Source organism: Urocitellus parryii, chromosome 6 (assembly GCF_045843805.1).
Source record: "Urocitellus parryii isolate mUroPar1 chromosome 6, mUroPar1.hap1, whole genome shotgun sequence".
In the NCBI taxonomy this organism is placed as follows: Eukaryota; Metazoa; Chordata; class Mammalia; order Rodentia; family Sciuridae; genus Urocitellus; species Urocitellus parryii.
In genome coordinates this window covers 112,280,677-112,293,421 of record NC_135536.1, presented here as the reverse complement: position 1 = coordinate 112,293,421, position 12,745 = coordinate 112,280,677, and the positions used below count along the sequence as shown (strand labels likewise).

The 12,745-nt window shown below is 45.6% G+C and overlaps 1 protein-coding gene and 1 non-coding gene across 2 annotated transcripts in view; both read left to right on the top strand.

Moving 5' to 3' along the window:
• Positions 1–12,745, top strand: part of Itga11 (integrin subunit alpha 11) — a 114,231-nt gene that overhangs the window by 61,977 nt on the left and 39,509 nt on the right. Inside the window, exons 6-10 of the mRNA XM_077799944.1 lie at positions 86–213; positions 1,452–1,600; positions 9,979–10,123; positions 10,558–10,723; positions 12,249–12,319. Coding sequence (XP_077656070.1) covers positions 86–213; positions 1,452–1,600; positions 9,979–10,123; positions 10,558–10,723; positions 12,249–12,319 — 659 coding nt within the window. The remainder of the gene's footprint in view (positions 1–85; positions 214–1,451; positions 1,601–9,978; positions 10,124–10,557; positions 10,724–12,248; positions 12,320–12,745) is intronic.
• LOC113196759 (U6 spliceosomal RNA) lies at positions 2,724–2,829 on the top strand. Its single transcript, XR_003302603.1, has one exon. It is a non-coding gene; the product is annotated as a U6 spliceosomal RNA (small nuclear RNA).

Genomic DNA, 12,745 nt, shown 5'->3' with positions numbered 1-12,745 from the left:
TCCTCCTCTGAACAATCATCCGGAAAATCAGAGATGTACATCCACTGGTTCCTTGGCTAGCCATGACCCTGTCCTCACTTCCCAGGGTGCCAGACCTACATGGACATCGTCATTGTCCTGGATGGTTCCAACAGCATCTACCCCTGGGTGGAGGTCCAGCACTTTCTCATTAATATCCTGAAGAAGTTTTACATTGGTCCAGGGCAGATCCAGGTGAGTCTCTGGGGCTCTTTCCTCCTCTCAACAGGATCTCCCCGCTGAGCCCACTGACCCATGCTGCCTGGGGGTGTCAAAGAGCATCTTCACATGCCCTAAGGAAGTGCACAGGAAACCTTGGCCAGCCAGCACTGGGTCCCTGCAGCCTAGGATGCCAACCCCTAGTGAGCACATCAAGGGACAGTTTGGGGAGGCCACACTTCACAGGCTGTCTTCTGGGTAGACCCCACCTACGAAGACGTTCTGAGCAGGAGGGTTGGAGGGCTGAGCAGGCCCCACAGCCCTGCAGAGCAAGGGCAGGAGCATTAGGATTGGTTTTGGAGAGAAGACCAGAAGGTCTGGCTCAAGATAGGGTATTCACTCCTATTATTTTGACTAAATGAGGATCAATGGATAAAAGTTTCAAGATGGTAGATGGCAAGTCACTCTAAAAAATTATTTTTCACAAGTAGAGCTGTTGAAGAGGGAGTGGAATTTCTCATGGAGTCAGTGTTCCCCACCACTGAGAAAACAGCTCTTAGGGCATCCGAGAGGACGTCCAGCATCTGAAGGGGACTTGTGCCAAGTAAACTCAGTGGGCCATCCAACGGCAACGTTTATCATTTAATCCCTACTATAGGCCATTAAGGGTTGTTTTTTTATTATTATTTCTGAGCTACTAATGTTGCCTATATTTTATTATCCTTGGGGATGCAAGAGCCTCTTCCCTTCCATTTTTTTTAATATTTATTTTTTAGTTATAGTTGGACACAATACCTTTATTTATTTATTTTTATGTGGTGCTGAGGATCGAACCCAGGGCCTGGCACATGCTAGGCGAGCCCTCTACCACTGAGCCACAATCCCAGCCCTTCCTTCCAGTTTTAAAGAATCTTGATTTTAGAGTTTGGAAACAACACCAAGGCTCTCCACCCACACTGCTCCTGCTAACTTAGACATCCATGCTGTGCCAACTGTTTTCTTCCAAAGAAGACATGTGATCAGTCAGTCAGGCCCCTCCTTAGATCACAAGATGCCCTTACTCTGTTTGTGGCCCCATCTCGTCCCACTGAACCATCTATTCATTCCTGGAATAATGCAGAAGCTGCTTCCCCTGGGCTGCGGTGACATCTTGGGAAGGGTGATCTCTCACTCCCGAATCATGACAAGGGAAGATCATTCCTGGGGACTCTTGCCACCAGAGGTCTAAGTTTCAGGGGCCAAGACGTTCCTTCACGCTCTCCTCCACCATGCAGGTTGGAGTTGTGCAGTATGGAGAAGATGTGGTCCATGAGTTTCACCTCAATGACTACAGGTCTGTGAAGGATGTAGTGGAAGCTGCCAGCCACATTGAGCAGAGAGGAGGAACAGAGACGCGGACGGCATTTGGCATTGAATTTGCTCGGTAAGAAAAATCTTGTTTTTTTAGATCTCAGATACTGTCCCAGGTATCTATTGCTGTGTAACAAACCACTGCAACATTTGCTCCCTTGAAGCAATGATTTATTAATTTCCCCAAAGTTCTGGGGGAACTTTGACCCAGCTGGTCAGTTCTCTCTGGGTTCCCTCACATGGTTGAGTGTCATCTAGTGTCCACTGAGACTGTTATCATCTGAGGTTTGACTGCGCTGGATGTCTAGGATGCAGTACACAGGGAGATGGCAGTTGTTGCTGGCCTCTGGCTGGGAGGTCAGTGGAAGCTGGTGATCTAAACACCCACACATGGCCACGTGGCTTGATTTTCTCATGTCATGGCATCTGGATTCTGAGAGAAATGTCCCAAGAGCAAGCTTCCTCAGAAACCCAGACTGCTGATGACCTCGCCTTGAAGTTCCAAAAATGACTTCTGCCACATGCTGTTGGTGGCACAAGTTCCCAAGGCCAGCCCAGATTCAAGGGGAAGAAATATGATTCTACCTCTTGATGAGGAATGGCAAGGTCATGTCAACATGACCTTCCTCAAGGAAGGGCGTTTGGGATGGGGGTATCATTGCCACCAACTTTGCAGAACGTGTTCTACCAAAGACACTCTGTAAAAGGATACGGGTTCCATGAAGGCAAAATCTAGTTCCTTAAAATCCCACCAGAACTCATTCATCCACATGAATGCTACCTGTAGACATGTCCACACAGAGGACCACAGGCTTATGCCAGGAAGACATTGCTCAAAACATGTGCTTACCCAGTGAAATTAGCCAGTTTTAAAAGCAATCCCACAAGCTCTCTCGAGCCATGGCTTAGACACTTAAGATGACTACGTCTAAGCCACTTAGATTTGAAATGTCTAAATTTTATGCCTACGAATGTGAGTTCTGCTACATTTGTTAAGACCACAGTCCCGACATATAGTCCCACCTCATTTAGGCTTAGTTGATGTGTTTCATAGAATTTCACAACACAAGAGCTACCTAGGCATCTCATGATTTTATGTGGTCAAAAGATTAAGATTTTTCCAACTTCATAACTTCTTACGATTAAGTCACTGCTCAACCATTGCATTTCTGTGTGCTGATAAAACTCGTTCTCAAGTGCTCGCTTCGGCAGCACATATCCTAAAATTGGAACGATACAGAGAAGATTAGCATGGCCCCTGCGCAAGATGACATGCTAATTCGTGAAGCGTTCCATATTTCTGTTTATGCCAGAGATGAAACCGAGTTCTACTTGGGCAAAAGATGTTCTTATGTATACAAAGAAAAAAAAAACAACACAGTGACTCCTGGTGACAAACCAAACAAAACCAGGGTGATCTGGGGAAAGGTAACTCATGCCCATGGAAACAGTGGCATGATTTGAGCCAAATTCCCAAGTAACCTTCCTGCTAAGGCCATTGGACACAGAATCCATATGATGCTGTGCCCCTCAAGGATTTAAACTAATGGAAAATAAATAAAGATGGATTTGTGCTCTTGTAAAAAAGAAGAAGAGGAGGAGAAAAGAAAAGAAAATTCGTTCTAAAGCTCACTTTTTCTTCTCCATGGGAAGATGATGGCTCTTACCCATCTTTACGAGGAATGGACCATTTTGCTGTTTTGCCGTCACTGAGGTGGGACCAGAGATGCCCAACAGGCCCTGGTGGAAGGGCTGGGCAGCAAAGGGAACCAGTGACCACCGGCTAGTGTGGTGCTGACTGACTCACACAAGAATGAAGCCACTGTTTGGTCATTCCCCTTCTGCAGCCCACCAACCTTGAGTCAATGACATGCATGTGACTCACCAGGTAGTTTGAAGCATTAGTAACTCAGGATTTGCAACTCCTGGGTTGTAATTTCACCTCCACTGAATTTTGAAATTCTCATCTTCCAGTCTGCCAAGTTCAGGTCCCAAATTATAGCTGGTGCCTTTTAAGATGAAAGGTTTTTTCCCCTCACTTGGTTATTCATAATGAGGGTTTTTTTTTTCTTTTTTTCCCCCATGTACCTACTAAAGGACAAAGATTCCAGCCATGAACTTGAGGGGCTACAAAGATGGTAACCTGTGGCCTTTAGCCTTGGCAGCTCCCAGCCCAACATAGGAACTCTATTTTTTTTTCCAACATAGGAACTCTAACCAGTGTCAACCCTGATCCTATCTCAGAATGCGGAGAGACTGTCTCTCAGGCAGGCCCATGAGGGTAGACAGGAAAGGTTTACTGAGAGGTGGCCTTGGGGTGCACACCTGAATCCACTGAGGGAGCTGGCCAAGAGATAGCCAGGAGGGGGCATTCCAGGCTGAGGGAGCAGCCCACAGGCTCAGCATTGCACCTGGCACCCCCCAGGTCAGACAGCAGCTCACAGAGGTCATGGTCCAGGTCACACAGGTCTGGTGGGACTTCATCAGGACCTGGTCTTTTCCTGAGAGAGACAGGAACCAGAGCAGATGCTAAGCAGACCAAAGACATGATATGAGCTAAATTCTGTGGGTCACTCTGGTTTTTAGTTGGGTGGGTCTTGTTGTGACTATAAAGTTCTTACTGCTCTCAAGGAATTTGTAATCTCATTTACGAAGGAACAGATCCAAGTCCCTTTACCCAACACAAAATCACAACTTAAAAATCTGATGATTCATGCTGATATTCATACTATTACAGATTCACAGAGATATTCACACTATTCTGCTATATGGAAATATGATCCTGAAGTTTTTCTTGGCTCTCAATGTAATAAAAACTGCTATTCTCCTGCCATAATTTTCTGTATGAAGTTTTTATTCCCTGAGCCTGGCCCTTCGTGGAGGTCACAGAAGCATCTAGAATTTCCTTTGAGGGAAGAGCAGAGTTCTCCCTTCACTAGGCTGGGCTTCAGCCCAAAATCTGCTCTCGTCATGTGGAGTGGGCCTCTATGGCCTTTGGGTCCACAACTCATACTAAAATTAAATGGGATTTTTTAAGGCAACATGTCCAGAATATCAGAGAGCTACAAAGAGAACAGCAGATGGTTTTCCCTCTTCACTGGCTGCCGCAGTCTAGCTGGGCACAATTCACCAGCCACTTGTCAAGCAGAAATGAACTTTATTTTTAGAACACACACTGCACCACACGAGCTCTTCAGGAATTCCCTCAGAGCCCAACTGCCACCACCAGCTTCCGGCGAGCCTCTCAACCCCCACTCCTCCTGCTCTTGAGGCCGATTGGCTGGGTCATGTGGGCGGAGCCAAAAGAGTCCCCCAATGAGCAGCTCCATGGTCTGAAAGGGCGGGGAAACAGACCAATGAGCATCACCACAGAGGAGCCAATCAGCTGGAAATTTGCTGGGGCCGTGGTGAGCCAATCAGCTGGAAGTTTGCTGGGGCCACTTCGGCTGTGGCTCTCAACATCTCCTCCTCTCTGTTTAATTAAACAACAAGCATGTGGCTTAGGGACTGTGCCTGCCTTAGGTTGTCCAATACTACATATGGTCCTTACCCATCATCTTAGGTTGGTACCATTGCAATTAGATCTTACCCGTCATTGACTACCGGTCGAGCATACAGCCACACCTGTGGATAGGCCTTTGTACTAGTGGGGGGGGGGGTGAGGTTCTTTGCCTCACCTCTGTTGGCCCCCAAATTTTAGCTGAACGACCATCACAAGCAGAAGGGAGGAGGATACACCGGCTCCTTTTAGAAAAATTGTACCATTGATGACACCATCAGCAAAAATACCCCGCACTACCACAAGTTGCTGCACCAACAGATAGTTCACAATGTATACAAGTGATACATAGTTGAGGCAAGTTCTGCAAGCAGTTCAGTGATAGCTATTGCAGAAGCTGTAGTTTGGTTTTATCTTTGTCTTCACCGGCACTGGGATGAAGATAGGAATTCTGGCAATAATGGCTAAAGAAAAAATTATGTAACATTCCAGCAGGCACTAAAAGAAAACAATTTTCTGAACAATTTACATTATCCTGAACAGAATTATTAAATATAATGAAAAGGAAAGGTGAAAGTAAACAAACAGATCTGTTAACCTCCTTTTTTGTTCACATATTAAAACAATCCTCAAAAGCTGTTTACACAATTTAAATTAAACCATTTAAATCACGTGAATAAGGAAAAAAAATATTTGGATCCATTTTTTCATGAGCGCTCGTCATATATGATATATGGACATATGCACATACAAACATACAACACAAAACACAAGTGTGCACACATAATATAATACATACAACACATAACATAATAGTAAAGGCCTTGTAACTTTTTACAGGTGAAATCTCCATTGCAATGTTTAAAAACTCCATAGTCAAAAAATAGAACTGATCAGCAAAACATTAACCTAGGTCTGTATGAGCTCAAAAAAAAAAATAGAACTTCATGATGTGGAAAAGGGCAATAATAAAATAGATATTGAAAAAAAAATCCTGATTTCATTAGCCTCCAGGTGTGGGAGAACCACTGTCGCAGATGTAAGGATAGCCAAACTGGAGTTCTGGATATCAGCTGTTATGGATTTGAGCCAAATCATCTTCTTTTTGGTCTGTAGAAATCGCTTTAGTTAATCTCTCTGGAATCCAAATCAGCTGCTGTTCTCCCTGTGGAAACACATAAACAGAACCCCGACTCCAGACAATCACTGGATCAGGACCTTTCCATTGTCCTGTTAGAATATCCTTCCAAAGTACCTTGGGCTTATGTACATTTTTTGGACATGTATGCCTTTCCACAGCACTAAGCCCTGATGAATCCAAATTTTAAAAGTTTAGAGTAAAAAGGGTTATTTTAAGTTTATCTTTGAGGGATTTATACCCCTTCCCAATACCATCTTTTTGCTTTAATAAGTACATTTTAATAGTTTGATGATCTCTTTCAACTATGCCTTGTCCCTTTGGACTGTATGGGATTCCTGTTATATGAGTAATGCCAAATGATGAGCAAAATTGTTTAAAAGAGGTAGAAGTATAGCCAGGACCATTATCTGTTTTTAACTGTTTTGGAACACCTACAATGGAAAAATTTTGTAAGCAATGAGCTATAATATCTTTAATTTTTTATCCAGTATGAAGGGAGCCCATCAAAAATCCAGAAGAAGTATCAACTGTAACATGCAAATATTTTAATTTTCCAAATTCTGGCAAATGTGTAATATCCACCTATCTGCCAAATATGGTTAGGTATCAGTCCTCTAGGATTGACTCCAAGATTAACTTGTGGTAAAAAGGTCACACAATTTTGACATTGTTTTATTATTTGTCTAGCATGTTCCTTAGTTATTTTAAAACGCTTTTATAAAGTATTAGCATTGACATGGAACTTTTTATGAAAATTTGTAGCTTCTTCTAGTGTAGAGAAAATATGTATGCTTCACTGTTTTGAAATCTAAAACATGGTGAATTTGCTGCCCTCCTGCCTGTTCAAATATGGGGCATGCTAATCTTTGAGATCCTGTCTCAGGATCCCATCTATCAACTATGGGGGTTGGGGGCCTCCCAGCATATGGAGGTGGAGCTGTTGGTTGGACACTTACGCCCTCTGGTGATAGAAAGGTGTTAGTAACAGCCTCCTGTTGTAACTTCTCCCCTGATGGCTTTTCCTCCTTTAAATTTTCTTCCTCTGTCTGACTAGCTCGAGAGACCTTCTCTTTTACTTGATCTAACATGTCTTCTACCATAGTCTGAACTGAAGGCTTTGGACTAGGCAAACAAAATCGTATCATCATCCACAATGGCAATGTGCCAACTGGCAGAGTCCCTGGGTTTTTCTTTTCCCTCTCCCTTAAATCTTCACCATGATGGTCCCATTGTGATATATTCAACAACTCCTCCTTACAAAGCCATGGGCTACATTTTTGTATTGTATCATCGTATGCCCTTACTGTTCCTGGTTTTACTGGGATGCCTCCTTCCTCTAACAATTTACTTAACACTCTTTCGGTTTGTTTTTTACTAATTTCTGATCCCATATTTCTACTATAAAGATAACGCAACCCAACAAGAAAACACCAAACAAAACCAAAACAGAATGAAACAAAATTGGAACAAAAATTCATTATATCAGCCTTTCTATCCTCCTGAAATGTCCATCCATCCTTTCTCCCTATCAGACGCAAATAGTTTTTCCTCAGATGTGAGCAGTTTTTCTTCCGTCTCACCCATCTCCAGGGACAGGCAACTTAAAACAAAAGCAAAACAAAACGAAAGAAGAATCTTAAAATTACTACCCATCCTCTCGCCCTGCCCTCCGGGGCGAGCAGTTTACCTTATCCTCAGTCATTCCCCGTGCAGGCCACCAAATGCCGCAGTCTGGCTGGGTACAATTCAGGAGCCACTTATTAAGCAGAAACGAACTTTATTTTTAGAACACACACACCCCATCACATGAGCTCTTCAGGAATTCCCTCAGAGCCCAACTGCCACCACCAGCTTCCCACAAGCCTCTCAACCCCCCCCCCACTCCTCCCACTCTTGAGGCCGATTGGCTGGGTGGCATGGGCAGAGCCAAAAGAGTCCCCCAAAGAGCAGCTCCGTGGTCTGAAAGGGCGCAGAAACAGCCCAATGAGCATCACTGCAGAGGAGCCAATCAGCTGGAAGTTTGCTGGGGCCGCTTCGGCTGTGGCTCTCAACATCTGGCAGCTTGAAGAAGTTCTGAGACAACTTAGTCCAAGTTTTGCGAATTCCTCAACATCAAAATCACATGCAAAAGCTCATCATGTGACAAGCTTGTCATGTAACAAGTTACCTCTGCTAACCCAAAGGCTACGGGTCTTCAGCCTGTCCTTACAGAGCTTAAACCTGAGGGCTGTCCTTCCTGCCTGGCAGTGGGTCAGACTCATGAGAATCACTGCCAAGTCCACAAGTGACATTAATTTTTATATCTTAAGTGGAAAATTCTACCTGCTGGGCCAGACTCTTGGCAAGACCATAGGTATACTCAGCACACTATGGTCTAAAGGAGAGTTGATCACAGAGGCACCAAGAGCCAATTTTTCATGTTTAGTAGACCAATTGCCAACTGTCAGAACCCCTTTGCCATATTGGGCGTGACTGGGCTAGCCCTGCTGTCCCCAGGCTGGAGGGCCCAACAGGTAATCCAAGTTCATGCTCCAAGCACTGAAAATTAAAAAGTAAGAGAACTATTTTCCATTTCATTTTTTAAATTTTTTGTTTTAATTAGTTATACATGACAGTAGAATGCACTTTGATACATCTATCAATGGAGTAAAACTTCCCATTCTTCTGATTGTATGTGATGTAGAATCCCACTGGTCCTATATGTGTACATAGGGTAATAATAAATGTCTGATTCATTCTACTATCCTTCCTGCCCTCAGAGCCCCTCCCTTCCCTTCACTCCCCTCTACCTAATCTAAAGTAATTGTATTCTTCCCTAGCATTGTGAATTAGCATCTGTATATCAGAGAAAACATTTTGCCTCTGTTTTGGGGGGATTGGCTTATTTCACTTAGCTTGATATTCTCCAGCTCCCTCCATTTTCTGGAAAATGCCATATTTCATTCTTCTTTAAGGCTGAATAATATTCCAGCATACACTTATATTCATATACATATATATATAGAATGCAATATTATTGAAGTGGAATATATATAAAATTCAATAATATATATATATATATATATATATATATATATATATATATATCTCACATTAACTTTTTTATTCGTGTAATATTTAATATTTCCAAAAATACAATCAAAGTAGTCCTCATGGGAGAAGTCAGAACTCTGGGGCTTCCTCACACATGTGCTCCTCCGGGTCAGTTGTTTAGGTGGTGAACTCCCTGGCACCTCAGCTCTTCAGTCCTTAGGAAAATGGGACACAATGCTGGGTGTTCAGTAGAACTTTTAAAAATTATTGATGGCGGGCTGGGGATGTGGCTCAAGCGGTAGCGCGCTCGCCTGGCATGCGTGCGGCCCGGGTTCGATCCTCAACACCACATACAAACAAAGATGTGGTGTCCGCCGAGAACTAAGAAATAAATATTAAAATTCTCTCTCTCAAAAAAAAATTACTGACGGCCAGGCAAGGCCCCAGGAGAGTCTGACCTTATGGGTGTGAGGGGAGCCTGGGCATCAGTGTGTTTCTAAACCTCAGCCCAAGAGATTCTTGGGTTTGCTCACCATTACCTCAGCTCCCCTAAGGCCACCACCTGCCAACTTCCCTCCCCAAAACAAGATCAGGACCCCAAAGGGTCTTTTTAAAGAGGCTTTTGTAAAATGCAAAGATCCAAGACCCACCTAAGCTGTGGTAAGAGAGCCGCCTGGGGGTCACGGCCCACCCTCTTCTTTGGTACAAGGTCTGATGGTGTTGGCGCGTTGGGTTGCCCCACGTGCCTCTGTGACCCACCCCTGTGCTCGGGTTCCAGATCAGAGGCTTTCCAGAAGGGCGGCAGGAAAGGGGCCAAGAAGGTGATGATCGTCATCACAGATGGGGAGTCCCACGACAGCCCGGACCTGGAGAAGGTCATCCAGCAAAGTGAGAGGGACAACGTGACCAGATATGCCGTGGCCGTAAGTCCCGTCCCTGCCCAGGGCTGCTGGCTGCCTCTCAGAGGGACTCCCAGGGGCTATTTTCTGAGAAGCAGCCTGTCATGTCCAGGCTTTCAAAAGAGCAAGCCCGGAAGCTTCTTTAGCACTGCTCAGGCCTGTCCACAAAAGCCATGGGCTTGGTTTTTCCTTCCTTTGCCAGGAAGCTTCAGAAACCTCAAAAACTAGGAAATAGCTCAAGCCTTTCAGCTCCCAGAATCCTAGCTGAGCACAGGGTCCTTATCTTGCCTCTAAAAGAGGATCAGTCCCCAAACGCAAATGGTCCCTGGAGGAAAACTCAGGGCTACCAAAAGTCCTGGCTCAGCCCACCCTGGAGCCCTGGGGTCAGGGGCCCTGAGGCGTGTGGGAGAGTCTGTGCTATGTCCTGGTTTGTCTTCCCTGCCCCTGTTCCCTGGCAGGTCCTGGGCTACTACAACCGCAGGGGGATCAACCCAGAAACTTTTCTAAATGAAATCAAATACATCGCCAGCGACCCGGATGACAAGCACTTCTTCAACGTCACTGACGAGGCAGCCCTGAAGGACATTGTTGACGCCCTGGGGGACAGGATCTTCAGCCTAGAAGGTGAGCCCTGCCTACCCAGAGGGGCTACACACACCTGGGTTTAAATCAGACAAGCTCCCCAGAGGGAAATTCAACGGCACCAAACGGAATGGCAGAGCAAGTGTCCCTGCTTAATGAAAAAAACGGAGCCATCGAGTGTCGTTTGTTCTGGATGCAAATCGATGTGCTTTATGAACAACCTGGAAGGTGGCTTCTCTGGTATTCTCCATACTTGATGGCTGAAGAGACTGAAACTCAGAGCAGTTAAGTGACATGCCAAAGTTCCCACACTGGGGACAGTGGTGATATGTAGACGAGTGTTGCCCAGGTTCAGCAATATGAAATGCAAAACTTGTGACAGACTTACACGAAAATATTATACATTGTTTATCTGAAGTTCAAATGTATCTGGGCACCCTATATTTTCTCTGGCACCCCTAGTTGGGACCCTGCTGAGCCTGACTCCCCAGCCTGGAACATTCAGTCCCTCTGTGCCACTGTGTCTTGCTCCATCGAAAGCAGTCTTTGCAGGGTTTCTTCAGATCGCCCCCTCCCAGCGACTTAAACTGCATCTTTTATTTGCACAGATCCCGTGTGCACAGTAAATTGCTCTACTGGGTCCTTCCAACACTGGGCCTTGGGCATGGGGGAGGGTCATAAAAAGAAAGAGAAGACAGCGTTCCAGAGCCCGAGACATCTGCAGTGCATTGGAAATGAAGAGCTGCCCAAAGAGAACCAAATGGCCCCAGAACAAAGATGGTTGGATAAAAGCACAGACATGGGCTTTTTTTTTTAATATTTATTTTTTAGTTGTAGTTGGACACAACACTTTTATTTTACTTATTTTTATGTGGTGCTGAGGATCAAACCCAGGGCCTTGCACATGCTAGGCGAGCGCTCTACCACTGAAGCACAACCCCAGCCCCTAGACATGGGCTTTCACACCCACAGCGGAATTCAAATATCCAAATCAGTGTTTTTCTCCTCAAAGCGGTCACCTTGAGTGACAAGCACAGAGTTCCAATGATGTGTTCTGGAAACCCCGTTGTGGAGTGGGGTCCTGAGCACCCTGGGCTTTCTTGTGCACTTCTGCAGTGGTGACATGTCTCCTCCTGGCGGTGGAGATGAGGTGTAGGAACTCTCCCAGGGCATCCAGAAACAAATCCAGTGAATCATAGGAACAAACAAAGTGAGAAATTCCATTTCTTGCCAACCATGTCCACTGTTTCCACACACTATTTAGTGATCTCCCCCCTGCTTTCACAGTCACTTACAGTATGTGGATGCAATACTTGTCCCCAGTCCTTTGAAGAAGTAATGGCTACTCACCCACGGCCATCTGGAAGGTGCTCAGCGCACCTCAGGGCACAGAGTATGGATGAGGGCTGATGATGCAGACAGCACCGTAGGCCTCAGCCTCGAGCCTTTCTCAAAAGTGAACCCCCAGTTCCTACGGTGCCCCTGGGAGGTAGGAACTGTGAACCGAGGGCCACCTGGGGCTAAGCAAAGAGTCATGGCCCTGACAACCTTCTGTCCTCTGTTTTAGGCACCAACAAGAACGAGACCTCCTTTGGGCTGGAGATGTCACAGACAGGCTTCTCCTCGCACGTAGTGGAGGTATGGGTTACCACTGGCTCCCTCCATCTCTCCATATCCTTCCCAGCTCTCGGGGTGTGTCTTCCCACCTTTCATGAGCTGCTCAGCCTCTCTTTCCTGGGTTCTCTCTGCTTCCCAGAGTCTTCTATGGGTGGAAGAGGGAATTCAAGGTCTTCAACCTACCTCTACTGTCTCAAGGCCTCTTCAGAAGCAAGTGGACTACTACTAATAGTCTACTCACCCACCCAGAAGGTTCTGCGGAGGGTGCTGATGGAGACATCACCTCCTGCAACAAATGACCCTATTCAATCCACAGAGCCCTGTGCAAAATCTAGGCCAGGTGACATAGCCAACTGCATATGGGCCCCATTCCATGCAGACTCTGCATGGGATTGCAGAGCTCCCAGGTGGACCTGGGCCCCAAAGAGGGGGGCACAAGATGCCACA